At 36.0% G+C, this 27,220-nt stretch overlaps 1 protein-coding gene across 7 annotated transcripts in view; it reads left to right on the plus strand.

Moving 5' to 3' along the window:
• The window catches only part of MARCHF1 (membrane associated ring-CH-type finger 1), an 867,957-nt gene that overhangs the window by 532,073 nt on the left and 308,664 nt on the right, over positions 1 to 27,220 (plus strand). For 6 of the 7 annotated variants that reach the window (XM_045055710.1, XM_045055711.1, XM_023252707.2 and 3 more), the window contains one exon: positions 24,979 to 25,127. The exons of the other annotated variant lie outside the window; for it this stretch is intronic. In XM_045055710.1, the coding sequence (XP_044911645.1) occupies positions 25,017 to 25,127 (111 nt within the window). In that variant the 5' untranslated portion in view covers positions 24,979 to 25,016. The remainder of the gene's footprint in view (positions 1 to 24,978; positions 25,128 to 27,220) is intronic. 7 annotated transcript variants of the gene reach the window in all.

Raw genomic sequence — 27,220 nt, forward strand, 5'->3', positions numbered from 1 at the left:
CCTCTACTACCATTACAGAGAGTTGTGAACTTGCTAGATAGGAAGCATAAAGAGAAGCTTTACTTAGGCTTTAACTTTGTCAGTCTCATAGAAGGAGAGATATTGTCCATTAGCTGGAAAAACACCCTTACGAAGTTGATTATGTTTCTAGTTTCCAGTGAATTCAATCTTCCCAGTATGACTTTATTATTTTAAGTTGTTTTTAACGCTTATTTATTTATTTTGAGGTGGAGGGGTACAGAAAGAGAGGGAGAGAGAATCCCAAGCAGGCTTTGCCAGCACAGAGTCTGGCACGGGGCTTGATCTCACGAACCGTGAGCCACAATCAAGAATCAGACGCATAACCAACTGAGCCACCAGGCGCCCCTGACTTTATTATTATTAATTTTTAATGTTTATTTATTTTTGAAAGAGAGACAGAGACAGAGTGTGAGGAGGGTGGGGCAGAGAGAGAAGGAGACACAGAATCCAAAGCAGGCTTCATGCTCCGAGCTGTCAGCACAGAGCCCTACATGAGGCTCAAACCCATATAGTGTGAGATGATGACCTGCGTCAAAGTCAGACGCGTCACCAACTGAGCCACTCAGGTGCCCCCTGATTTTATTACTTTTAAATAGATGTTGAGAAATACCATAACATAGACCACATATATACATGTTTTCTGGTATTCTAGTATGGACTATCTTGAAAATATTTTTTAGGGCACATGGGTGGCTCGGTTGAGCATCCAACTTTGGCTCAGGTCGTGATCTCACGGCTTGTGAGTTAAGCCCCATGTCAGGCTTTGTGCTGACAACTCAGAGCCTGAAGCCTGCATCAGATTCTGTGTCTCCCTCTCTCTCTGCCCCTCCCCTGCTTGTGCTCTCTCTCTCTCTCTCTCTTCCTCTCTCTCTCTCAAAAGCAAATAAACATTAAGAAAAGTATTTTTTAATAATTTTTGTTCGTTACTGAGGTATAATTGACAAATAAAATTATATTTTTAAAGTGTATGATGTGATGATTCGATATACGTATACATTGTAAAATAATTACCACAGTCGCAATAATTAATTAATTAATTAATTAACCATCACCTCAAATAGTTACTTTTGTTTGTGTGTGTTTGTGGTAAGAAGGCTTAATGTACTTTCAGCAAATTTCAAGTATACAAACAGTATTATTAACTATAGTCACCATGCTGTACATTAGATTCTCATAAGTTATCCATCTTATAACTGAAAACTTGTACCTTTTGACCAACATATCTGTATTTCCTCCACCCCTACGCAATCTCCACTCTACAAGGTTTCTATTGAGTTCAATTTCTTTTTTCTTGAAAATATCTTCAAAGTAAAATACGGATTATTTTGGCAAAAACACTTCTTGGGACACCTGGGTGGCTCCGTCAGTTGAGCGTAGGCTCTTGTTTTTGTCTCGGGTTGTGATCCCAGGGTTGTGGGATCAGGCCCAAATCAGGCTCTGCACTGGGTATGGAGCCTGCTTAGAATTCTCTCTCTCTCTCTGTCTCTCTCTGTCTCTCTCTCTCTCTCTAGCTCACTCTCCCTCTCTGATCTTCGCCCCTGCTCGCATCCCTGTGTTTTCTCTCTAAAATAGAAACAAACAAAAAACACTTCTTTAATTTTTTTTCTTTTTTTTTAAGTTTATTTATTTTTGCAGTAGGTCATGAAATTAGTCATTTTAATAAACTGTGTAAAACAAACTTTTACTGGCATTTGATTTTGGATTACTCTTTAAACCCTGGGCTCAAATATTAACAAACAAAGACGTATTCTATAGAACTACATAATAAAGGAATAGGCATAACACTTTCATATAATGTAAATGAAGACATCAAATGCACATCCTGTGACCATTATCTTTTTTTTAACTTTAATGTTTATTTATTATTTTGAGAGAGGGAGAGACTGTGAGCAGGGGACAGGCAGAGAGGGAGGGAGAGAGGGAATCCTAAGCAGTATCCATGCTCAGCACAGAGCCTGACGCAGGGCTCAATCTCATAACTATGAGATCTTGACCTGATCTGAAACCAAGAGTTGGTCACTTAACTAAACTGAACCACCCAGGCACCCCTCCTGTGACCTGTCTTCTGTGTCTGATTTTATATAGTCACATACGTATCTTTAACATAATAAACCAAATATGGTAAGTTTATTTTAAGATCTTTGTGTCTTTCCTGAAAATTCACTGATCTGTTCTGCCCTTCACTTTTCTGTCCCTTTTACTATGAAGTCCTCCAGAGGGCAAAGACTTGTAAAGTTCTTTGCATGATCTCCACATAGCACCATGAGCAAGAAAGTACTTAATAAGTAGTTTTGATATTAGGATAGATATTAGACATAAAACCAGTCAAATATTAGTTCCACTATAATACTCTACCCAAACAATTTTAGTTTTTCCCCAATAATTTCTTTCACGAAACACCTCTAATTGTGCCAGATTATGCAAAAAAATGCTTCTTTGTACCAACTTCTCAAATATGATTGTGAATGAGAATTTTATAGTACCTAAAAAAAACCTTTGTTTCTCATATATGAAAACCCATGATTTATGTTTCATTGGTTGTTTTATTTGGTTTCAAGCTATCTGAATCTTTCTTTGAGCTAGGTAATGGGAAATGCAACAACTCTAGACTGAGTTTCTTTTATTTTATTTTTTATATATATTTTTAATGTTTATTTATTTTGAGAGAGAGAGAGAGAGAGCATGAGCAGGGGAGGGCAGAGAGAGAGAGAGGGAGAGAGAGAGAATCTCAAGCAGGCTCCACACTGTCCATGCAGAGCCTGATGTGGAGCTGGAACTCATGAACCATGATATCATGACCTGAGCTGAATCAAGAGTTGGAGGCTTAACCGACTGAGCCACCCAGGTGCTCCTATTCTGAGTTTCTTTTAATTCATCCCATTTTGCTTCATTATAATGTTGAGTAAATGTGACAGCAATCAGGGAAGAAATATGCATTTCAGATTTTCGTCATTTAAACTCATTAATTTTAAATAATATTTCCATACTGCAGTATGTAAAGACACTATTCATAATATGCCAACAAACAAAACCAAACAAAAAACTTGATTGCTAGGCAGAAATTCAACTAATCTCTGCTGTGTTTTGTCTGTATCCTAAACATATTTGGATAATGGCGAGAGTAATAGAAAATGGGATGGGTTTGAATGATAAAGCTTTTCGAATAGAAAATGTTTCTGACACATCTTAATGAAAATAGTCATTTGGAGCAGGCAGACACTTTAAGTATAACAGAAATTTAGAAAAATTCTATGTGGAAAATTGAAAAATAATTATTATGAGTCATTATTTTTCTTATATTAATGTACTTGAACCATGTGGAAATCTTATTTTGCCAAAAAATTGACTTTTAAACAATGTGAAGTGTTGTTATATGTTGGACCTTTGACTCAATAACCAAATTCCTAGAACAAGACCAATATTTAAGTATGTAAATTTCTTAGGTTTTACATTTCTCTCATAGTCAAAGAGTCTTAGGAGAATTCACTATTTCAAAAGATGCCAATTCTCAGTATTATTCCCTGCAATATGCTTACAGTTAACTAAGGTATCAGCCTGAGATTTTGGGGTATATCAGGCCATGAACAATATATATTAATGACAAGAGAGTCTTGATTTTTAACAGTATAAAATCTGGACAAGGTATTATATAAACTTACCTAAACCGTGAAGTGATTCATAAATACAGTGATGTAATTTTGTGTGTTACACAGTAGTCATTGTTTTAATATTATTTAAACCATAAATAATGTGGACTTAGTTTTTTTTTATCTTAAAAAATAGACTTTAGTAATATTCTTTCATAGATGAAACTGCTTGAAAATGCTTTTTTGTTTCAAGATTTTTCTATCCACCTTGTTGTCTCTTAGAAACTATGTGGAGACAATTTTCAACAGTAGCAACATATAATATGTAATTTTTATTTTTATTTGATGGTGAATTCTGGGGTCAAAGAAAGCAAGAGATTAATGGCTCTGAGGCAGATTTTACACCTGTTCTGGAATTGCAGTCTCTCAGGTCAGGGCTTCATTTCTGCAACCTACTAGATGTGCAGAATTGAGTCGGTTTGCTCATGATCTGAGCAAATCTGTGGACTGCCCTTGTTACTGAGAGTTACCATTGTCAAAGGTCATTAAGCATCTTTATAACAAACCCCCTAAAGAATAACCTGCTATTTATACCTGGCTGCTCAGAAGCCCTAGTTAAGCTTGCAAAAATCCTTCAAGTTATCACAGATCTAGATTATTGTTGGGGGAATAAAGCATGACACCTCAGTGTTCCGAACTCACTCATGTAATCCCTGAACTACACCATGTCTTCCTGGTTTCCTTCTGCCTCTCTGGAAGTCGTTTTTTTTTTTTTGTTTTGTTTTTTGTTTTTGTTTTTTTTTTTTTTGCCTTCAGTAACCTTGCTCCTTCTAGGCTATTGTTTGAAGCTTCAGACACTTCTTATGCATTATGAATTAAATTTTAAGAAACTGGTATATTGTAAAGAATCTATTAAATGCACAATGTGTAGTCAGGAGTATAACAGCAAGGCAAAGTGTCATATTACAGCCTTCTGTCTATTTCACATGACTCTTCATCTTTTCTGGAAAAAAACCTCCTCCGAGGTTGATTGTCATCACACAGGCAATCTTTGGATGGATGTAAAGTCCACCAAAGTCCCTTTTTTTATTGTGTCAAAAACAAAGTTTCCTTTTTTTTCTTTTATCTGCAGTTCATCGTTTTTCTCCACAATGAAAACAGAATACATCTTAAATGTCAAACTTGTCTTCAGATGGATCTTCACAGATGCTGTTTTAAAAGTTACTATTCACATATCTAAATTTAGCTCTCATGAAATCAGTTCCAAATTACACATTTGTTTATATGTATATACATATACATACATATATATATATATATATATATATATATATATATATATATTCTTTTCTCTTTTGTGATGAAATTAGACATTGATAGTAGAACTCTGAAAGCTCATGATTTTTGATGTATTCTAATTAACTTTTATTTTTCTCTTTTAGTATCAACTGTTGAATAGTTTTTCACAATATATCTTATATCCACTGGTTTTGTGCCACATCTTATTTGTCATTAAGGTAGTTGGAAGTTTTTGTGATATCCTCACAAAATGATCTTCTATATTTATGATTTTCATTTTTTAAAATTTTTTGTTGTTTATTATTTATTTTTGAGAGAGAGAGAGAGAGTGAGAGCGAGCGAGCATGAGTGGGGGAGAGGCAGAGAGAGAGGGAGACACAGAATCCGAAGCAGGCTCCAGGCTCTGAGCTGTCAGCATAGAGCCCAACACGGGGCTCGAACCCACCAACTGTGAGATCATGACCTGAGCTGAAGTCAGATGCTTAACTGACTGAGCCACTCAGGTGCCCCATCTTTATGATTTTAATTTTAACTTAATTTTTAAAAAGCATTCTTATACATTTTTGTGTAAACAGCGTCAAGAGTGTTCAACATTGGTTCAAATTGTTTGCTTTTCGTTAACATACATACAGAAAGTATTTTCTTTATTTTTACTCTCTACATTTCTTCTTTCTATTTCAATCTTCATTGAACATTGTTAAGTATCTGCTGAGTGCTGTGATCTGGTTTTGGTCCTGGAGATATAAGAGAGTCATCTCTTTTCTTAGAGTAGTCTCTCTCTCTCTCTCTCTCTTTTTTTTAAGTTTACTTATTTATTTTGAGAGAGAAAGAGAGCACACATCCATGCAAATAGGAGAGGGGCAGGGGGCGGGAGGGGGGGGAAGAGAGAATCACAAACAGGCTCCATGCTGTCAGCATGGAGCCCAATGCCGGGCTCGATCTCACGAACCAGAGACCATGACATGAGCCAAAATCAAGAGTCAAATGCTTAACTGACTGAGCCACCCAGGCGCCCTGGAGTACTCTTAATGTAGGCAGACAGTGAACAGATAATAATAATACCTTGCAAAAGGCATTCTGATGGTGGAGTAAAGAAACTACTAGGTTCACATAGACAAGGAAGCAGGTAAAAAACCAGGCAAAATATTGCAGGGTTATTGTTGGAGTAGTCTAGTGTAGACAGCCTGACAGAATTAAGGAGGGCATTTGTGTTGAGCACTTGTTGTTATATGTAAGTGATGGATCACTAAATTCTACCTCTGAAAGCAATATTACAATATATGTTAACTAACTAGAATTTAAATGAAATTATGACAAAGAAAAAAAAAAGTATGAGAGCAGGACAGAGACATCACAGGTAGATGAATACAGAAGAAACTGCAAGGCGACTTGCCAGAAGGATCCGTTTCTCAGAAAAATAATTTAAAAGTAATTTATTGAAAGTTAATAGACCTAAAAAAGAAAGTTAATATCCCTTTTATTGCTCTGAATTTTGGATATTGGCTTATAATCAGTTAAACTGTGGTATTTAACTGTCTATTTATTTTGAGAGAGAGAGGAAGCACATGTGCGCGTTTGAGCATGAGAAGAGGAGGGGGCGAGAGTGGGGGAAGAGAGAAAATCCCAAGCAGGCTCTGCATTGTCAGTGTGAAGCCCAATGCAGGGCTTGATCTCATGAACCGAAGTCGTGACCTGAGCCAAAATCAAGAGACTGATGCTTAGCCAACTGAGCCACCCAGATGCCCCTAAACTGTAATATTAAAAATTTAGATATTCCTAAATATTTGCATCAGTGCTTTTGGAATTTGAACAAATTTCTGAGAATGACAAAGAATAATTTGTGGCAAAGAAGCATACTATAAAAAGAAATTCTTGATAGTCAATATCTGTTGGCATTATTAGGTCAAGTGTTCATGATACAAGGAGGTTGAGTTTCAATAGCATATTCATCATATTTTTGAAAACAAAATGTAATTGTGATTAGTTAATAATACACAGTCATTTGAATGTTAAAAAATAAGTAAAATTTCCTGTATTATAGATAGTATTGTGTTTAATTAACCTTGCATATGGAAGGAAATCCACAAATACTTTGAGTGAACTACCAAATATATTTGGAAGATCAGGTTTAAAAATAGGCAAAATTAAAATCTCTTGTTGATAAGAAATTTAGTAGAAATTTCAGCTATTAGTATTGGGAAGGGGAGGAATAGAGATCTATAGTCGCTTAGCATTGACAAACAGAAGGAAAATTGTATATAATTTTTTTTAGCTCACGGGTTTTGCCAAACCTGTCAGAAAAAAACTACATTCATATAAATGATACAAGTCCCCTAAATAAACCTAGAAATTCAGGCAAGTCTATATTTACATTCTCATACATTTTTTTCATATGTTATGCAGAATTTTATGTTTATTTTAAATACTGAAATAAGCCAGTTATGGTTGTAAGTGGGAAAATAAAAGGTACTTAAAATATTAGATATGAAATGTTTTGTCACATTTATATGTTATAAAGGCATATGCCTTTCATGAGTTTTCCTTAAGGAAAGAGTGACACATCATCTTGAAAGTAGTCCAAAGAGCAAGAAAGAGTTAGAAAGGAAACCTTCCAGGAAGGCATAGTTTTTTAGGGTCAGTGTGGGTAATAAATACTATTTATTTGAAAATTTTAAGCAAAACTACTTGGTATTCCAATGAGTTTCAAGATGTAAGATATAGGGGCGCCTGGGTGGCTCAGTTAGTTAAATATCTGACTCTTGATCTACGCTCAGCTCTTCATCTCACAGTTGTTGGGCTCTGCATTAGGCATGAAGCCTATTTAAAAAAAAAAGATATAAGACATAAATCTCTAAATTACAAAGTTATTACAATCAGAAGTTAAATCCAGGGGTGCCTGGATAGCTCAGTTGGTTGAGTGTCAGACTCTTAATTTCAGCCCAGGTCATGATCCCGTGGTCTCACCTCCGGCTCTGTACTGTGTGTGGAGCCTGCTTAAGATTTTCTCTCTCTCTCATCCTCTGCCCCTCCCCTGTGCTTGTGCGCACACACACACACACTCACTCTCTCAAATAAAAAAATAATTTTTTTAAGTTTATTCATTTATTTTGAGAGAGAGAGAAAGCGTGAGTCGGGGAGAATCCCAATTAGGTTCGGCACAGTCAATGCAGAGCTGGACTGGGGGGCTTGAACCCACGAACCATGATAGCAGGACCTGAGCTGAAGTTGGACGCTTAACAGACTGAACCACCCAGATGCCCCCAAAATAAAAATTTTGAAAAAGAACTTAAGTCCAAATGGCAATGCATTTTCTCAATAAATCTATATTTATTTATTTTTTTAAAATTTTTTTAACTTTTATTTATTTTTGAGACAGAGAGAGACAGAGCATGAACAGAGGAGGAGCAGAGAGAGAGAGAGGGAGACACAGAATCTGAAACAGGCTCCAGGCTCTGAGCTGTCAGCACAGAGCCCCACGCGGGGCTCGAACTCAGGGACCGTGAGATCGTGACCTGAGCTGAAGTCAGACGCTTAACCAACCAAGCCACCCAGGCGCCCCAATAAATCTATATTTAAAATATACTTACTCTTTTTTTTTTAACATTTATTTATTATTGAGAGACAGAGAGAGACAGACCGTGAGCAGGGGAGGGGCAGAGAGAAAGGGAGACCAAGAATCGGAAGCAGGTTCCAGGCTCCCAGCTGTTAGCACAGAGCCCGACAGACGTAGGGCTCGAACTCACAGACGGTGAGATCATGACCTGAGCTGAAGTCAGACGCTTATCTGACTGAGCCACCCAGGTGCCCCTAAAATATACTTACTCTTAAGTCACTGACTTACCGAACCTTTTTATGATAAAAGACATTCCACGTCGGAAAAAGTTGAAAACCTACATTTTATTAAAACACCTTTAAGTGTGTTTAGAAGCTGCTTAAGAAATCATTTTTCTTGGGTTTTTTTGCCTTATTGCACACTCACATTGTCCTGCCCCCAGTAAACAGAATTCTTGTGGAAGCAAACCTGTCTGCTGCATATAGCAAAATGTATTCTTCAAAAGCATTGCATGAAATCCTATGAATTTCACTCTTTCACTGAATTCTCTCATTCCTAAGAGAAATGGGAGTGGAAATTAGCCTATGTTCCATCCAGTGGAGATTATTGTGTTTGGAACTTTTAGTAAAATCTCTTGGGCCCCTTTTTAATCTTACACAACTAATCCACATTCTTCTGCCGACAGCCCTTAGTTATTTATTTATTTCCCCTAAGAAAGTGAAAATAACTCCAGTCAAAATTTCAAACTTTATCTACAACATTTCCCCGTAATAAGTGCCTGAACCATATAATTTAGAACAATTTGTTAGAGTAATTAAATCATTAGTGTTTGTATGTATGTACTTTTCAACTGGCTATTGATTAGAACTGCATTTTGAAATATAGTTTTCACAGATCTGAAAAGTAGACTCCACATTTCAGTTTTTAAAATAAGTTTTTTTTTTAATTTTTATAATAGTCTTAGATTTACAGAAAAACTGTGAGCATAATACAGAGTTCCCATGTACTCTCTACCCAGTTTCTTCTGTTATTAATATCTTGCATTAGTATGATATATTTGTCGCAATTAATGCACCAATACTAATACATTAAAATTAACTAAAGTCTGTACTTTATTTAGGTTTCCTTCATTTTTACTTAATGTCATTCTTCCAGCATCCCATTCGGGATACATCACATTTTATCCTCATGTCTCCTTAGGTCCCTCTTGGCTGTGACAATTTCTCAGATTTGCCTTGTTTGAGCATCTTGACAGTTTTGAGGATTATTGGTCAGGTATTATATAGAATTTTCCTCAATTGAGATTTTTCTGATAGTTTTTCTGATTGTTGGAATAGGATTATGGGTTTTAGGGAGGAAGACCCCAAGGATAAAGTGCCATTTTCATTGTATCTTAAAAGGGTATATAATATTGACATGACTTTTCACTGTTGGTATTGACCTGAATAACCCAGCTGAAGTGGGGTTTGTCAGGTGTTTCTACTATAAAGTTAACTCTTCTTTTCCGTCTCTCCATATTGTTCTCTTTGGAAGGAAGTTACTATGTAGAGTCTGTAATGAGTGTCGGGAGTTATGTTCTTCCTCAGCCTGTGAGGGTGGTCTAGCTGCATCAATTATTTACAGTTATTCTTGAGAGTTTGTCTGTCCCCCAATTATTTCTTCAATCATTTATTGATATCAGTATGAACTCATGGATGTTTATCTCATGCTTTAGGTGACAATCTGATAGCACTTTATTTTCTTCTCAGATAGTTCCAGCTTTGGCCTTTGGGAGTTACTGTGGCTCCTGTGTTTCTTTGGACATACACCCATAATTGTGTTTGTTTTGTTTGTTTTGTTTTGTGTTTCATTATTTCCTTACTTTTTGGCACTACATGTTGCTGCAGGCTCATCTTGTATATTTCCTGCCCCAATCCTGGAATCAGCCATTTGTCTAAGCAGCCCTGGTTCCTTTTATCGGAAAATAGTATTAGAAACCAAACTGGGCACTAGGTGTATTCACTGCTATTAGAGTGTCATTGCTTCTAGACCTTCTTTCCCGAAGCATTGTATACTAATGCATGTATACACACATACCCATAATATTTCTATATGCAATCCTATGTGTCTATATATGCTAAACATGAATTCATACTGATGTGTCCAACTTGAATCCTACTGATGGCTCCATCTCTAATATCATGTGGCATGTGCCTTCTCTTGCTTATCTATAACCTCCCACATGAATGCTGAGTAACCTGGCCCCCATTATCTGCCAGCACTTACTTAATTGTTCAGTTTCAGTATGTATAACGGTATCATAATTGTGATCTCATCCATCCATGGAGAACAGTTTTATGAACTGGAGCACAGTGCATGCCTATGCACAATATTTTTTCTTCAATCTTACAGACTTCACTCATTTCTAAAGTCACTTAGGTCAGCACGTTTTCTCTCACTTTCTTCAGGGCAATGGTTTCATGTTTATCATCTACTTGGATTGTGTTTTTCATTTCCATCTTGAGATCCCTAAGCCTATTAAATGATATGGGTTAATTGGCATACATTTCAAGATTCATGCTTTATGCTTTGAAGTTCTGTAGATGTTCACAAATGTATAGTCTAATGTATCCACTCTTATAGTATCATACAGAATAGTTTTACTGCCCTATCGCTAGTCATGTTACTATTGATATGGTTTTGCCCTTTCCAGAATGTTATATAATTGGAATCATACATAAAGTAGCCCTTTTCAAACTGGCTTATTTAACATAGCATTATACATTTAAGATTCCTTCATGTCTTTTTATCATTTAATAGCACATTTCTTTTTATTTCTGACTAATATACCATTACAAGGATGTAGCACAGTCTGCTTATCTATTCACCCATTGAAGCATATATTGGCTGCTCTCTTTTTCTCTAGCAATTATGAATAAAGCTACCATAAACATTTATGCACAGGTTTTTGTGGAAACAGAAGTTCTTAAATCAGTTTGGTAAAATAGCTACAGGTGCACTTGCTGGATTGTATGGTAAGGCTATGCTTACCTTTGTAAGAAATTACCAAGTTGTCTTCCAAAGCAGCTGTTCTGTTTGCATTCCCACCAGGAATGTATGAGTTCCTTTTGTTTTGCATTTGTGCTACCATTTGGTGTTTTCAGTTTGTTGGGTTTGAGCCATTCTAACAGATGTATAGCAGTATCTTATTGTTTTGATTTGCAATTCCCTAATGACAATAATGGTGAGCATCTTTCATACGCTTACTTGCCATCTGTATATCCTCTTGGTGAGGTGTCTGTTCAGGTTGTCATATTTTTACTTGGTTGTTTGTTTTCTTATTGTTGAGTTTTAAGAGCTCTTTGCATATTTTAGATACAAGTTCCTTATCTGATGTACAATTTTTAAATATTTTCTCCAAGTCTGTGACCTGACTTTTTCTTCTCTTAAGAACCTTTCACAGAGTAGAAACTTATAATTTTAATAAATTCTGTCATCAGTGTTTTTCTTAAACAGATCATGATTTTAGTGTTGTAGCTAATACTTTTTTGTTGAACGCAAAGTTACCTACATTTTCTCCTTTGTTTTCTTTCAGAACTTTTATAGTTTTGCAGTTATGTCTGTGATTTATTTTGAGTTAATTTTGTGGAAGGTGGAAGGTTCTGTATATAGATTTTATTTTTTACATGTGGATGTCCAGGTTTCCAGAATCATTCATTGAAAAGATTATCTTTTCTCCATTGAATTACCTTTGCTCTTTTTAAAAAATGAGTTGACTGTAATTGTGAGTCTATTTTTGGACTTTCTATTCTGCTCCATCGTTTTATGTGTTGTTGTTGTTTTGTTTTTTTGTCAATACCACCGTAAATTGATTCGTGTAACATGATATTAAATTTTGAAAGCTGAGTCCTTCAGGTTTGTTTTTCACTGTTGTGTTGGCTGTTCTAGGTATTTTGACTTTCTACATAAATTTCAGAATAATTTTGGCAATATCTACAGAATAGCTTGATGGGATTTTGATGGGATTGTGCTGAATCCATAGCTCTAGTTAGGATGAATTGATGTCTTAACAATCTTGAATCTTCCTATATCCATGAACACAGAATATGTCTGCATTAATTTAGATTTTCTCTGATTTTTAAAATCAAAATATTGTAGCTTTCCATATAGATCCTGTAGCGATTTTGTTTGACTTATATCTAAATCTTTCTTTTTGGGGCGCCTGGGTGGCACAGTCAGTTAAGCGTCCGACTTCAGCCAGGTCACGATCTTGGGGTCCGTGAGTTCGAGCCCCGCGTCGGGCTCTGGCCTGATGGCTCAGAGCCTGGAGCCTGTTTCCGATTCTGTGTCTCCCTCTCTCTCTGCCCCTCCCCCGTTCATGCTCTGTCTCTCTCTGTCCCCAAAATAAATAAACGTTGAAAAAAAAATTTAAATCTTTCTTTTTTTGGTGCTGTTGTAAATGATATTCCTTTTTTTAATTTCACATTTCAATTGTTCGTTGATGGAATATAGGCATACCGGTATATGGGAAAGTGATTGACTTTTGTATGTTAACGTTGCCTCTTACCAATATTTCTTCTACTTTGTTATCTCTTTTTTCTCCTTTTGGTATTCCAGTTATGCATATGTTTCATCTTTTCAAGTAATCCCATAATTCTTGGATGCTCTGCTTTTATTTTTTTTAATTCTTTGCTCTCTTTGCATTTCCTAGGAAGCTTCTGTTGTTCTGTCTGAAAGTTCATTGATACTTGGTCATGTTCAGTCTACTGATGAGCCCATCAAAGCATTTTTTATTTCTGTTACAGTGTTTTGATTTCTAGCTTTTACATTTGATGCTTTCTTAGGGTTCTCATCTCTCTGCTTATGTTACCCATCTGTTCTTGCATGTTGTCTCCTTTTTTCAATTATAGCCCTTAATATATTAATTATAGATATCATAAATTCTCTATCTGATAATTCCAGTATTTGCATCACATCTGACTCTGGTTCTGATGCTCTTTATGTGTCTTCAGACTGTTTTTTCTTGATTTTAGTATGCTTTCTCATTTTTTGTTGAAAGTCATATATGATGTATCAGGTAATATAAACTGAAATAAAGGCACCTTTAATGTGAATTTCTGTTATCCTGGCTAGAAATTGGGCTGCATTTAATGTTTGTTATAGCTGTAGCTATCAGATGCTATAGATTTTCCTTGTGTCCTTGTGTTTGTCTGTCCCATTAACTTTGAGCCTCCCTAAGTTCTCCTCCTCAGAGAGAGCTTGCATCCAGGTTTTTCAGCTATAATCAACTATGATTGTCCTGAGTCCCTGCTGGTATGATAGTAAGGTACTATCATAGGTGAGAAATTGTGCTATAATTTTATGATTAAATCCAAGTCTTTTAATGGCTTGTGTTCCTGGGCTGTGGCCTTAACAAGTGTTTCTTAGCTTCCCTCCCTACCTTAGGTGAGGCAGAAAAGCTAGAAAGGCTTGGAGTGGGATAAATGCCCTTTATTCAGGTAGGTTAGGTTAATAGGACTCTGCTAAGATATTTTTCCTGGAAAATAGGTCTTCATTATAGGAGTGTTCTAGGGACATTTCACAATGGTTCCTCTTCCCTTTTCCCTGCTAGTGGTATCTTTCTTAGCTACTTATCATGAGATCTAAATACATTTCCCGGTGGTAAACCCCAGCAAAGTGCGGGGCCCTCACTAAGATTGCAGCCTCCAGGAAGTTCTCATTCTTAAGCTAGCCCACACTATGCCTCCAATAATACATCAGAATTTTTGTCTGTTACCACTAGTTTATGGTTTCAGTAGCTTCTCTTTATGTATTCTAAAATTGGCCATGATTCTCTATTTTCACTTGTCTCTCCATGTTTTTGGGTGGAGGTTTGTTTTATAATCTCATTCTCCTATGGTTCCAAGAAAAATAATTGATTTCTAGTTTGTTCAGCTTTATCTTATTGTAGGGATGGGAATGATGATTTCCAAACTCTCTACATGTCAGAATTTAAAGTGGAAGTGCCTCACGCTTCATTTTTTTATATCCGAAATATTGCCCAACCTATGTGCTGAATGCTAAGTGTAGCATAATCAGTTTCATGAAGACACTTTTTAGCTGTCACTAAAGAACGACTTCTCCATCTCTGGTTGGGTATTTTGTGTGTGACTTTCCCTCCATCTGCTGGGCCACTGCCCCTAGTCTGTTAACACTGGAGGAATCACTGTTCCTGAAGTTTTCCCAAAGTGCCTACCTGAAAGCTACCTCTTCCTCCTGTTTCTGACAGTCTTTAGTATTATAGTTCATATTGCTACCAAAACTGTGTCTTCAGAAAACTTCTGTCTGTGCACTGCCTCAACAGAGGATGCGATGGGAACCCCACTTCCTTTTATTGTGCCATTTCTTTATTCTCCACCCACCTCCTCACAGGGCTACAGTAACTTATAAGACATCACAGAAAGGTTGGTGCTTCTAAAAGTAATTGCAAGGTAGAGGGAGAATTGTTAAAAAGAAAACTGTATACTAAATATACTTTCTATAGTTCAAACAAAAACGACTTAAGAATTTAAACCTTCGCTGTGAGCCATCTTATAATGTTTCCATTGCCTAACTTTATTCAGAGAAGGAGAGTTCTTCTTTATCTTGTTCATTTTATTGGTAACAATTATTTACTGGGCTGTATGTCAGTTGGCGTTACATATCCTACAGTACATCTATGAACCTCTCTCCATTTGAGAAACCTCACATCCAAGTCATAGAAGTCAGAAAGACCTCATGAGAAATCCTCATTCTGTTGCTGGGTGAGCTGGGGAGACCCCAGGCACTGGGGCCTTGACCAAGCCCATCCCAAAGATATTGCTGAAGGATGTTGGGTCTTGTCGTAAAAAATAATTCAAAGATGTACACACAATACAATAGATGAGCTACCCAGGCAAGAAAGTTTATTGAAGTGAGAGTACACTCTCAAAATGTGAGTGTGGGGGAGCGCAAGAGAGAGCCGCATCCGTGGGGTTTGGGTTTCTGTCGTTTGTGGGCAGTTGTTAATGAGAGGATGGAATATTCATTACTTGGGGCAGGGAAGCAAGATTTTGTGCTTTTTTCTTCCTAATTTGGTCAGGGCTTTCCTGTCATGGCACCACTATCTCAGGCCTGTCCAGTTTGATCCAGCTACTTGTGGAACACCATCAGGGCATGCCTCCAACTGTCCTGAGAGCTGGCCAGCACTTGCTGGCCTCCAGTTGTCCTGTGAGAACCTAAGTAACTACCTGCTCTAACAATTTCATATCAATAAACTTAACAAATGTAGCTATCTTCTCTGAAGTCTGTCTGGTCTAAAGACTTCCAAACTTCATCCTCAGCAGGCAGTCTTTGATGGCCTTTTATACTGCAAGTCTTCAAGAAAAATTTATGGTTGTATGTTGAGAACATTCATACAGGGTTCTGGGGCAGCCGCTGGTGTGCAATTTATAGTTTTCTGAGTATCTAAGGAGTACTCTTGGAACACACACACACACACCCTTCTAAGGACCAAACATGAATTCTCAGAGATATCGCAGTCCAATGAGGAAGGGAAGCATATTTCCACCTGCCCCCTTTCTTCACTTACTTGCAAGTTGTTACTTTAATAATGGAGATTGACTTCATTATTATTCGGGGGCAGAAAGTGTTAAAACGTTTAGGCTTTGTATTTCTTACTACACTTAAGTAAAGAAATGTGTAGCAAAAGCTCTAAGATTTTCAAAGGGAAAGTGCTTTCAGATCCTTAGAAGGACTATGCTCAAGTCCCAAATTTTAGTATGGTTGTCTTTATGGTGGTGTGGGGTGAGAGCTTTCTCAGTTATATGTATGTGGTGAAGAGGGGGAGCATTTGGCTGAGCCCTTAACTGTACTGGCTATGATATGGTTGGCAAATTGTAGAAAGGAAATGGTTGAGAAGGTAAAAAAAAAGCAAGGTAGAGGCACACAACTGCATTTTTCTCTGTTGGGAAGATTGAATTATGTTAGGGTTGGGATGCAATAAGGTAAATGTTATAAGCTTCACTGGAAGAGATGAGCAGGGCTGTGTCTCTGCCAGGTTGCATGGCTCCAGGAGCACCATTCACATGGCGTTTTATGCGAAAAGCATCCTTGGAAGTACAGCAACCATTTACACAGATTACGATGTGAATGAGCCTCCCGGAGTTGCACAACACAGCTAATAGTGGCACAAACCTTTGGAATAGTCGTAATTTTAATTGTCACGTAAACTATTTATGATTTTATATTCTTTGGAAAGTCATCTAAAATTGACCTTTTCCTTGAGCTGGTACTAAGCCAAGTGTCTTCTCTCAAAATTTTCGTAGTACTCATTGCACTGCTATCAGAAGCTACTTTATTTGTCACATTCCCCTACTAGCTCTAAGCTCTGGATCTCTTTAATCTCTGTACTGATACTTCCAAGCATAGTGTCTAGCACAAAGGAAGTATTTAGTGTTTCTTGAATTAAAAGCAAATTATTCTCCATGAGATATACCCAATTGCCTTGCATTTTTTTTTCTTCATAATTTTAATTTGTTGTCAGTTTAGTTCACAGAGAGTGCACTGTGCTCCTATTTATTAAATTAAATATCTGCTTGAAGTAGCATATTAAAATTAAGCTTAGTTAAATCTTAATTTCCTATGATCATTATATAAGTTTCTCATTGCTGCGTCTCACATTAGCTTGGTTTAATGGTTAGATAGCAATTAACATGAATGCTTAATGACCACTTTCCTATTCTGATATATTACTAATGATACTTACAGCTTAAAGTGCTTTAGGGTTAATTATAAATGCTCATAATCTGCCTACCCTTCTGACTGACAGTACATTCTTACACCTAAGAGTATAAGTACTCCTGACCTGTGTAGGAAGAATGTTGGTCTGCAGAGGCTCAGCAGTCAACATTATTAACCCTTCAGTTATCTCAAATCACCTAACCTGTCTCTGGAATTTCCGCTTTATCATCAGTGATGCAAAAATGATGTCTTTAAAATGAGACGTAAGTCTGAGGGTTCTGTGAAAACAGAAAAGATACTGTTTTGAGCAACCATCACAGTATCTTATTCACTAGAATTGACGTAATGAGGCAATGGATCTCTCCTTTTTTCCCCCATCCTCTCTTTTTCAATTTTCCTATACCCATGCTGCTTTCAAAGTTTGGCCATTTAAACTTTGGTTTCTTTCAGATAGAATTCTTTGATTCTAAAGTAGCTGGTAAGGTCAGTAGATGTTTATTATATAGAGTGAGTCATTAGACAAAATTCCTGCCTTATAGTATGATGTGAGTGTCCACAGTAGTAATATAACCATCATAGACCCTTGTTATATTTTCATATATTCTTTATTCATGTAATAAAAGGCTAAAGTGAGGCTATGGAGTTGGATTGTTCTTATCATTTTACACATTTTAGTTTTCATTATACATATTCCTGTGCGTATGTTCGAATTAAATTATGAGCTTTGTCATCTTCCAGGCCCTAGCCATGTATCATTTCTTTCTCTTCTTTCCCACACTGAGAGTGAAGTGTCCATGGTGAATATTCCATTATTATTATAAACACATTATTTAGATAAAAACAATATGTATTTTAATTTGTTGAGTTACTTAGCCTACTTAGTCATTCTAGAATTAAGAGAATAATTGTCACATGCAAAAGAAAATTAGAATGCATTTTGTTATGCTATGTCAGCAAGTTTGGCCAAAATTTAGTAGCTCTTGCCATGATGATTTGTTGATAGCAGTTCAGCAAAACAGTTCTAAGAGATGATTTGCGAGGGCTAGCTTCAGGAAAGACAGACATCTGAGATCAAGAGGAGCAGGCAGTCACCTGGGAATTGAGCAAATAAGTTTACAAATCTAAAAATTAGAGAGTCAGAAAGATCCTAGTTACTTTCAGAAATTAAAATTCTCTGTAATGCACTGAGTCCAACTCAAACAAACATGAAAATATGGCTCTTCCATGCCTACTTCAGTACCTACCAAAGAGTAGGGCGTTCAGTAAACACTTACGGATACATGTTGACTGAATAGAAGGAACGTAGCTATACCACTACCACCATAAAGCCTGCTGCCAATGGAATTAAACAGCCTTATTTAATCTCAAAAGCTGAATGGGAAATAAGAAGTTGGCTACCTTTAAAAACATATCCCAGAATGGGTACTGATGATACCATGATTTTGTGGGCCACTTTATTATGCTTTTTGTTCATGCATGAATTCAGCATTTTATTATGAGTACTAAAGTGATATTTAATTATAGAGTTAATTTAAAAAAAAAAAGCAAATGACTTACAAGTAGAACATTTGTTTACACTTGATTAAACTGTTTTGGTCATTATGTATCATTTCACTCCTTGCCTTTGAATAAAGATACTTATTTTCATTTACTCTTAGCACACTTCAAGAAATGTAATTAAAAGCTGATGAGTAACCAAGATACTGTGTACTGGGAATGTGGAAATATTTACCTTCTGTGGAGTGTGAATTAGTCGGATATGCAGATTTTATAGAACACAGATAAGAATTTTCAATAAAACCTCAAGCATTTGAAAGGTTGAACATTAATAATTTGTTGCTCACCCAAGCAATTGTTTTCAAGCTCCCTCACCATTCCCCTGTATCTCAAATGAATGATTCACTCAGAACAATAGTCTTGTTAAGAAATCCATTCCAATGAGTATCTTAAACTAAATTTATATGAAAGTTTTTTTTTTATTGAGGTATATTGACATACACTATTATATTAGTTTCTGCTGTACAGCGGGATGATTTGATGTATGTATATAATGTGAAATGACCACAAATCTAGTTTCCCCTCTCACCGTATAAAGTTACATACTATGCAAACAATGTTATTAACTATATTCACCTTGCTGTACATTACATCTCCATGACTTACTTACTTTATGATTAGAAGCTTGTACCTTCTGACTTTCTTTTTATCCATCCCTCATCTCCCCTCCCCTCAGCAACCACTAATCTGTTCTCTGCATTTATGAGTTTTGTTTTGTTTTGCTTTTGTTCATTTGTTTTGTTTTTTTTTTCATATTTCACATTTAAGTGAAATGACACAATATTTGTCTTTGACTTATTTCACTTAGTGTAATGCCCTCAGAGTCATTTCATATTGTCACAAGTGTCAAAATTTCATTTTTTTAATGTCTCAGTAGTATTCCACCATATGTATATACCACATCTTCTTTATCCATTTATCTGTTGATGGGCACTTTGGTTGTTTCCATATCTTTTCAAATTAGTGTTTTCATTTTCTTAAGATACTCAGAAATAGAATTGTTAGTTCCTGTGGTAGTTCTATTTTAACTGCCATACTGTTTTAATAGTAGCTGCACCATTGTACCTTCCTACCACGGAGCACAAGAGCCCTTTTCTCCACATCCTCACCAACACTTCTTATTTCTTATCTTTTTGACAATAGCCATTTGACAGGTGTGAGGTGATCTCATTGTGGTTTTGATTTGCGTTTCCCAGATGATTAATGTTGTTGAGCATCATTCATGAAAACATGAGAAAACATGAGGACAACGTGAGTTGTTTTCATGTGCCTGTTGGCCATTTGTATGTCTTTTGGGGAGAAAGGTCTATTCGGATCCTCTGTTTATTTTTTAATCATTTTGTTGTTGTTGTTGTTGTTGTTGTTGTTGTTGAGTTATATGAGTTCTTTATATATTTTGGATATTAACCCCATTATAATAGTATATATGATTTACAAATATCTTCTCCCATTCATTGGGTTGCCTTTTTATTTTGGTGATGGTTTCCTTCACTGTGCAGCTTTTTATTTTGATGTGGTCCACTTACTTATTTTTGCTTCTGTTGCCACTGGCTTTGAAGTCAGATTCAAAAACATACCACCTAAAGTGATGTCATGAGCTTACTGCCTGTGTTTTCTTCTAGGAGTTCTGTGTTTTCAGGTCTTACATTCAATCCTTTAATCTATTTTGAGTTAATTTTTGTGTATGATATAAGATAGTGGTCCTGTTTCATTTTTTTAAATATGTGACTGTGAGTTTTCCCATCAACATTTATTTTAAAGAATGTCCTTTCTCCATTATATATTCTTATCTCGTTCACCATAAATTAATTGGCTGTGTATGCATGAGTTTATTTCTGGGCTCTTTATTCTGTTCCATTGATTTATGTTTCTGTTTTAGGCCAATACTGTGCTGTTTGATCACTGTAGCTTTGTGATAAAGTTTGAAAACAAGGAGCGTGTTGCCTCCAGCTTTGTTGTTTTTTTCTCAAGATTGTTTTGGCTGTTTGAAATCTTTTGTGGCTCCATACTAATTTTAGGATTATTTGTTCTATTTCTATGAAAAATGCCATTGGAATTTTGATAGAGGTTAATTACATTGGATCTATAGATTTCTTTGGGTAGCATGGACATTTTAACAATATTAATTCTCCCAATCCATGAGCATGGAATATCTTTACATTTATTTGTGTCTTTTTCAGTTTCTTTCATCAGTGTCTCATAGTTTTCAGTGCAAATGTCTTTAACACCCTTGATTAAATTTATTCTGAGGTATTGTATTCCATTGGATGCAGTTGTAAATGAGATAGTTTTCTTAATTTCTCTTTTTGATAGTTTGTTATAAGTGGATAAAACAGTAGCTTTTTGTATATTGACTTTGTAGATTGCAACTTCACTGAATTTGATTATTCTAAAACTTTTGGTTCAGTCTGTAGGTTTTTCTATATATAAAATCACCTCATCCATAAATAATGACAGTTTTACTTCTTTCTTTCCAATTTGGATGTCTTTTATTTCTTTTTCTTACCTAATTTCTCTGGCTAGGATTTTCAATGCTATGTTGAATACAAATGGTAGGAATGGACATCCTTGTGGTGTTCCTGATTTGGGGGAAAAGCTAAAACGTTTTCTACTGAGTATGATGCTAGCTGTGAGCTTGTCATATATCCTTTATTATGTTGAGGTATATTTCCTATATACATACTTTGCTGAGAGGAGGCTTTTGAGTTTTTATCAAACATAGATGTTGAATTTTCTCAAATTCTTTTTCTGCATCTATTGAGATAATAATATATGCTTCTTATCCTTCATTTTGTTAATGTGGTGTATCATGTTGATTGATTTGCAGATGTCGAACCATACTTTCATCTCTGGATAACTCCCATTTGATCATGGTATTTGCTCCTGTTAACGTATTGTTGCATTTGATTTGCTGATGCTTTGTTGAGAAATTTTGCATCTGTGTTCGTCAGGGATATTTGGTATATCTTTTTTTTTTTTTTTTTTTTTTCTTCTCTTAGTGTCCTTCTCCAGTTTGGTATCAGGGCAATGCTGGCCTTGTGAAATGAGTTTGGAAGGATTCCCTCCTCTTCAGTTTTTGGGGAGAGTTTTAAATGGATAGGTATTAAATATTCTTTGAAGGCTTGGTAGAATTTACCAGTGAGGCCATCTGGTCCTGGACTTTTGTTTGAGGGGAGGTTTTGATTTAATCTCCTTGCTGGTAATTGTTCTCTTCAGACTTTCTATTTGTTTATCATTTAGTCTTAGAAGATTGTGTTTTTAAGGCTATATCCATTTCTTCTAGATCATCCAATTTGTTGGCATATAATTTTGCATAGTAGTCTCTTAGGATCTTTTGTATTTCTTTGAGTTCAGTTGTAACTTCTCTTTCATTTATGGTTTTACTTATATGAGCTCCCTCCCCATTTTTTTCTTAGTGAATCTGGCTAACGTTTATCAATTTTGTTTTTCTTTTTAAATAACCAGTTCTCAGTTTCATTGATCTTTTCTGTTGTCTTTTTTTTTTTTGTCTTTATCTCATGTATTATTGCTCTAGTCTTTATTATTTCTTTCATTCTTCTAACTTTGGGCGTTGTTTGTTCCTCTTTTTCTCATTCCTTTAAGTATAAAGTTCAATTGTTTATTTGATATTTTTCATGTTTCTTGAGGTAGGCCTGAACCTCTCTCTTAGAACTGCTTATGCTGCATTCCATAGATTATGGCATGTTGAATTTTTATTTTTATTTGTTTTAAGATATTTTTAATTTTTTCTGTGGCCCCTACAAAGCAAATGTTTTGCTTAATGTTGTTCCATGGGTCCTTTAAGCTGTCTTCGCTTTTTGAACTTTTTTTTTCCTTTTTGTGCTCTGTTTGGGTGAGTTCCATTGCCTTGTCTTCCAGGTCACTGATCTTTTCTTCTGCAGAACTAGTCTGCAGTTGAACCCCTCTAGTGTATTTTTCAGTTTGGTTATTATATCATTCAGGTCTGTGACTTCTTTTTGGTACTTTCTTATATTTTTTATCTTCTTGTTAAATTTCTTATTCCTTCCATCCATTCTTAATATTGGTGAGTATCTTCATAACCATTACTTTGATGATGTTACTAAGAAAATTGCTCCATTTCATTGGCTTTTCTCTCAGGTTTTACTTTGTTCATTTATTTGGAACTTAGTCCTCTATTTTCTCACTTTGCTTGACTCTCTCTGTTTCTGTATATTAAGCAAAACAGCTATTTCTCCATGTCTTCAAGAAGTAGTCACAGAAAAATGGCAAATATTTCAGTACCTTGGGGTGATAGCCTGCCCAAAAGTGTCTTTGATTCTTTCAATCCCATGGAGGCCGGAAACACAAGCCCCCATGGCCACCAGAACCTGGTATTCAAGTGGCATGCCCTGAGAAAACTGCATATACCTGTTGCCTTTGGTGGGGCCATGGGGGAGCCCCAGGCCAGGGCATGCGTGCCCTTTGGGTCTAGCAAGCCTGGGCTATGGGGAAGTACCAGGCTGGAACACCTCCACCTGCTGGGTTTAGCAGTTTGGGTTGAGGGGAAACACTGGGTCAGTGTAGGCAGTGATGGCAACGTAGAAAGAGAGTGCAAAAATGTCACCCACCAGCACCTCTGTTCCTGGAGCGAGTTCCAACATGCCTCTGACCCTCCAGAGATGCTTTAAGATTAGCCAGTGAATCTTCTTCATGCATTGTGTAACTACTTTTCAACCTACTGCTTTGGTGCTGGGCTCCAGGGCAGGCAAGCCTGTGCAAGCCCTTTAAGTTTGAAGTCTCCGTTTCCTATGGCCGTTTGGATCTCCTGGATATAAGACTGTTTGGTTTTCACAGCCAGACTTTTGGGGGTTTACATCTCTGGTGGAGGTCCCAATGGTTGAGTAACACGATGTGGGACTCTTAACCGTTGCTTTTCAGGGATATGCTTCTTATTTCTGAGATCGTTCCTGCTTGTGGGTCTCCGCACTGGGGGCAGGGTTTGGGTAAGACCATATATCTGAATCTCTTACTCATCTCAATATGTGCTTTTTGTTCTTTGTTGTGGAGGAGCTGGTCAGGTGGTTTTCACATTTTTTTCAGAGAAAGTTTTTCTATACGTAGCTGTAGATTTGATGTGTGCATGAAGGGAGGTGGGTCCAGGGTCTTCCTAGGCTGCCATCTTGAACTGTCCCCCTGAAGTTTGTTTTTTTTTTTTTAAATAAAATCCCTATCTACATTGTTCAGATCCATTTAACTTGAGTATTTTGTCATTTAGAGTAATAACTCATCAATCCGTTAGTGCAACCTTTCTTTATGTTACTTTTCTTAGTGCTATGAAATGTGCTATTTTGAATCTCTGAAATGTTATAAACCACCAGATTGCTAATTGCTTTGGATGCTGTGAAAAATAATTACTCCACATTATTTTTGATATTTAATTGACAGTGTAATGCATTTAACTAAAGACCTGCAATAAACTATTTCTAATTACTGAGTGTGGTGGAGTGGAAAAGTAGGCTGTAAAACTTTACAAGGGAAACAATGTTTTCTCCATTACATAAAAGTCATTGTTGATAATACATTTTCAGAGACAAAAAAAAACAAAAACAAAAACCTCCCCAGATAGAAAATTCTGGAAATCTAGAAAGAGTTGTGGGATATTTTTACTCAGGATACAGTAAGGAAATTTGTTAAATTATTATTTTTGAATAGACTATACTGGTGATGGATGTCATACACCGCCTTTACCATGCTTGCACTAAAATTTCTCCTTCTTCAGTTGGCAGAACTTTACGAGGGAGATAATCATGCCACTGCCAGAATGAGAAATCTTTATCACTGACCTGTGTTCAATTTATTTTGCATCTGTAGGGCACAGCCGAAAAGCTATGCCTAATTTTAGATGTCATTGAAATATGTAGATATATAGGAACTGGAAATGTTTTTGGCTCCCAAGGTAAGAACTTGTGTTATAAACTCATCTTTGAAAATAACTCTTAGAACCTGATGCAAGGAACTCCCACTGTCTAGAAGTGTCACAAATTGGGGTATAAAAGATGTTAGGCTCTTTGAATAGATAATGTGCTGTTTTCATTGCCTTATGTCTTGGGATATTATCAATAATCAGCATAGTCTTCTTTTCCTCCTCATAACCTCTGATTAAAATAAAATGTCTCCATTAATACATCATTAAAGCGCTTATTTAATTTCAATTAAGTACATTTTCCAAAAGCAGACAACTAAAATAAGTGACCTGTTTCAGGGAATGTAAATTATTTTCAGAATTTCAGAAATTGAAAAGGGATAAGAGGAAGGAGAAAATGCTGGGCTGGTGTGAAGCGATAGCCCGTAACCCTCACAGAATCCCAAACAACACGCGAACACCCGAGATCTCAGGGGATTTGGCTGATGCCTCACAAACCTCCACATTGGTGAGTTGAAAAGTTATTTTTCCTCAAAATGGCTTGTATGTAAATGGAATGCTAAGGAAATGTAGAAAGGAATAAGTTTTTAAGTAAACGTTATATTTGTTTACTATAGTGTTTGCATTATATTGTTCATTTAGATTCAGTGTAATTTATATTAATAAAAAATATCTAATGTCATATACTATTGGAGCTTCATTCAGATTAAACAAGTTCTTTTTCTTTGTTTTTCCTTGGGCATTGCCCCTCCATTGTGTTAGTGATCTTGAAGAGTTATTTAAAGTTCATATCTTGCATTCTATACTGTGTAATGAAATCAGTGGAGGAAACCAAGTACAGAGTTACCCAAAAGTAATGAAAACTCAGAATCATTCCTTCTGTGTTTTCCTACATATTCTAAAAATGTCTGAAAAAGGAATTAATATTATAATTTTATATAAAATTGTGAATTAAAGAATTGCAAAAATAATTTGAAAAGTGAATCAATAATATACTCTTTTATTTTTTGTTTTCTGCTTTAAATTCAAACACTCAGCTTTAGCTAGCCATTATTTTCCAGTGATTGAGAAAGAAGAACTCATTAGCAAAAGGGGTTTTATGCATTCTTTGTTGAGATTTGGCTGCAACATTCTTCATTTTGATTTAAAGAGGACAAATTCCATTCAGTCCCTAAGTTTCAAATTGACGTGTTAGATATATTTTAATAGTTGTTTTGCCATTTTATATGAACATGAGTGTCTTTCATTAGCCTGACTTATTAGTTGATGAACATATAATTAAATGTGAGTGAAGATTTTAGGTTTATATTTTGCTCTTGAGTTATTTGATAATTTCCGTTATTTTAAGTAGAAATAATGATCCTGAGCAAACATTACTGAGTGAATATCAGGAGAAACCATGTGAAGAAATAGGTATTCAGTTGACAAAACATAGAAGCGGAATCCCGCTTAAGTTCCATCATCTTAGATTGTGAGGAGAGGGCCAAGGGTATGAAGAAATGTATGCAACACAATTATATGGTCAAAGTCCTGGGAAATAGATTTTTTGAAATTATCATCTGTACTGTTTCATCTTATTCTAACACAATCTCTGGTAAATTATTATTTTCAATAAAACTTCTTGGCATGAGTTAACACCATCTAAACATGTGTTACACAATATTTATATATAAAGCTGGACTTGTCAGGCATGCAAAAGCTAAAAATTAAAAAAAAAGTACTTCTGTGCTTTTATGGCTTTAGTCCTTAATTTGTATTTCATAGAACCATAGATAAAAACCATAAAAATCCTAGGTAAAACTTTTGGCCTGGATTTCTCCTATTATTGGGTAACCCAATATTAGCTTAATTTTCCACATGTGGACTGTGGGGAAATTAATTGACTTTTCCAGTGTCACTTAGCTAGTAAATGATTTAAAAAAAAAATTCTCAAGACAAGGATTTTTCCACTACACCATGCTGCCTCACTTTCTTGATGACATTTTCTTCCCATCCAGATACTGTTAGTAGAAAGAAAAGTCATGTTACCAATTTAATAAATCCAGTAATTAATATTTAAAAATGTAATGCTGTATTAGGTGGATAACCTCTAGCCACTGTAACCTAATTTCAACATTTTGGTTTCTTAGCATAGAAAAATAAACTATGCCTTTCTTATGTCATAGCCAATGTATGTTGGCAGCTCTCCTTCATTGTCAAATGATGAGTTAGAGATACGTGCTGCTTTTATCTTTTGATGCTGCCTCCTTAAGCACATGGCTTCTTAGGTCCCCAAGGAAAAGGAAGACACTATGGGGGCCACTGTGCAGCCTTGAATGTGTGAATATCCTTCCATTGACCAAACCTAGTCTTATGACCCCATCTGAACTGCAAGAGAAGCTGGTAAATGTTAGGAAGCTACATGACGAGGTAGAGCAGATGTAATTAGGGAGCACCTAGGCTATCACTTCCATAGACCTTCCTTCTGGTTGCCAAATATTCATGTCATGTTTCTGCTCCCTCATGAAAAAGGATTATTATTTTCCTAGAGAAATAACAAAAGTATTGCAGTCACTAGTTTCAGCTCAAGTCCATGATCACTGGTTATTTATTGTCCTCATC

The sequence above is a fragment of the Felis catus genome, chromosome B1, assembly GCF_018350175.1.
Source record: "Felis catus isolate Fca126 chromosome B1, F.catus_Fca126_mat1.0, whole genome shotgun sequence".
Classification (NCBI taxonomy): domain Eukaryota; kingdom Metazoa; phylum Chordata; class Mammalia; order Carnivora; family Felidae; genus Felis; species Felis catus.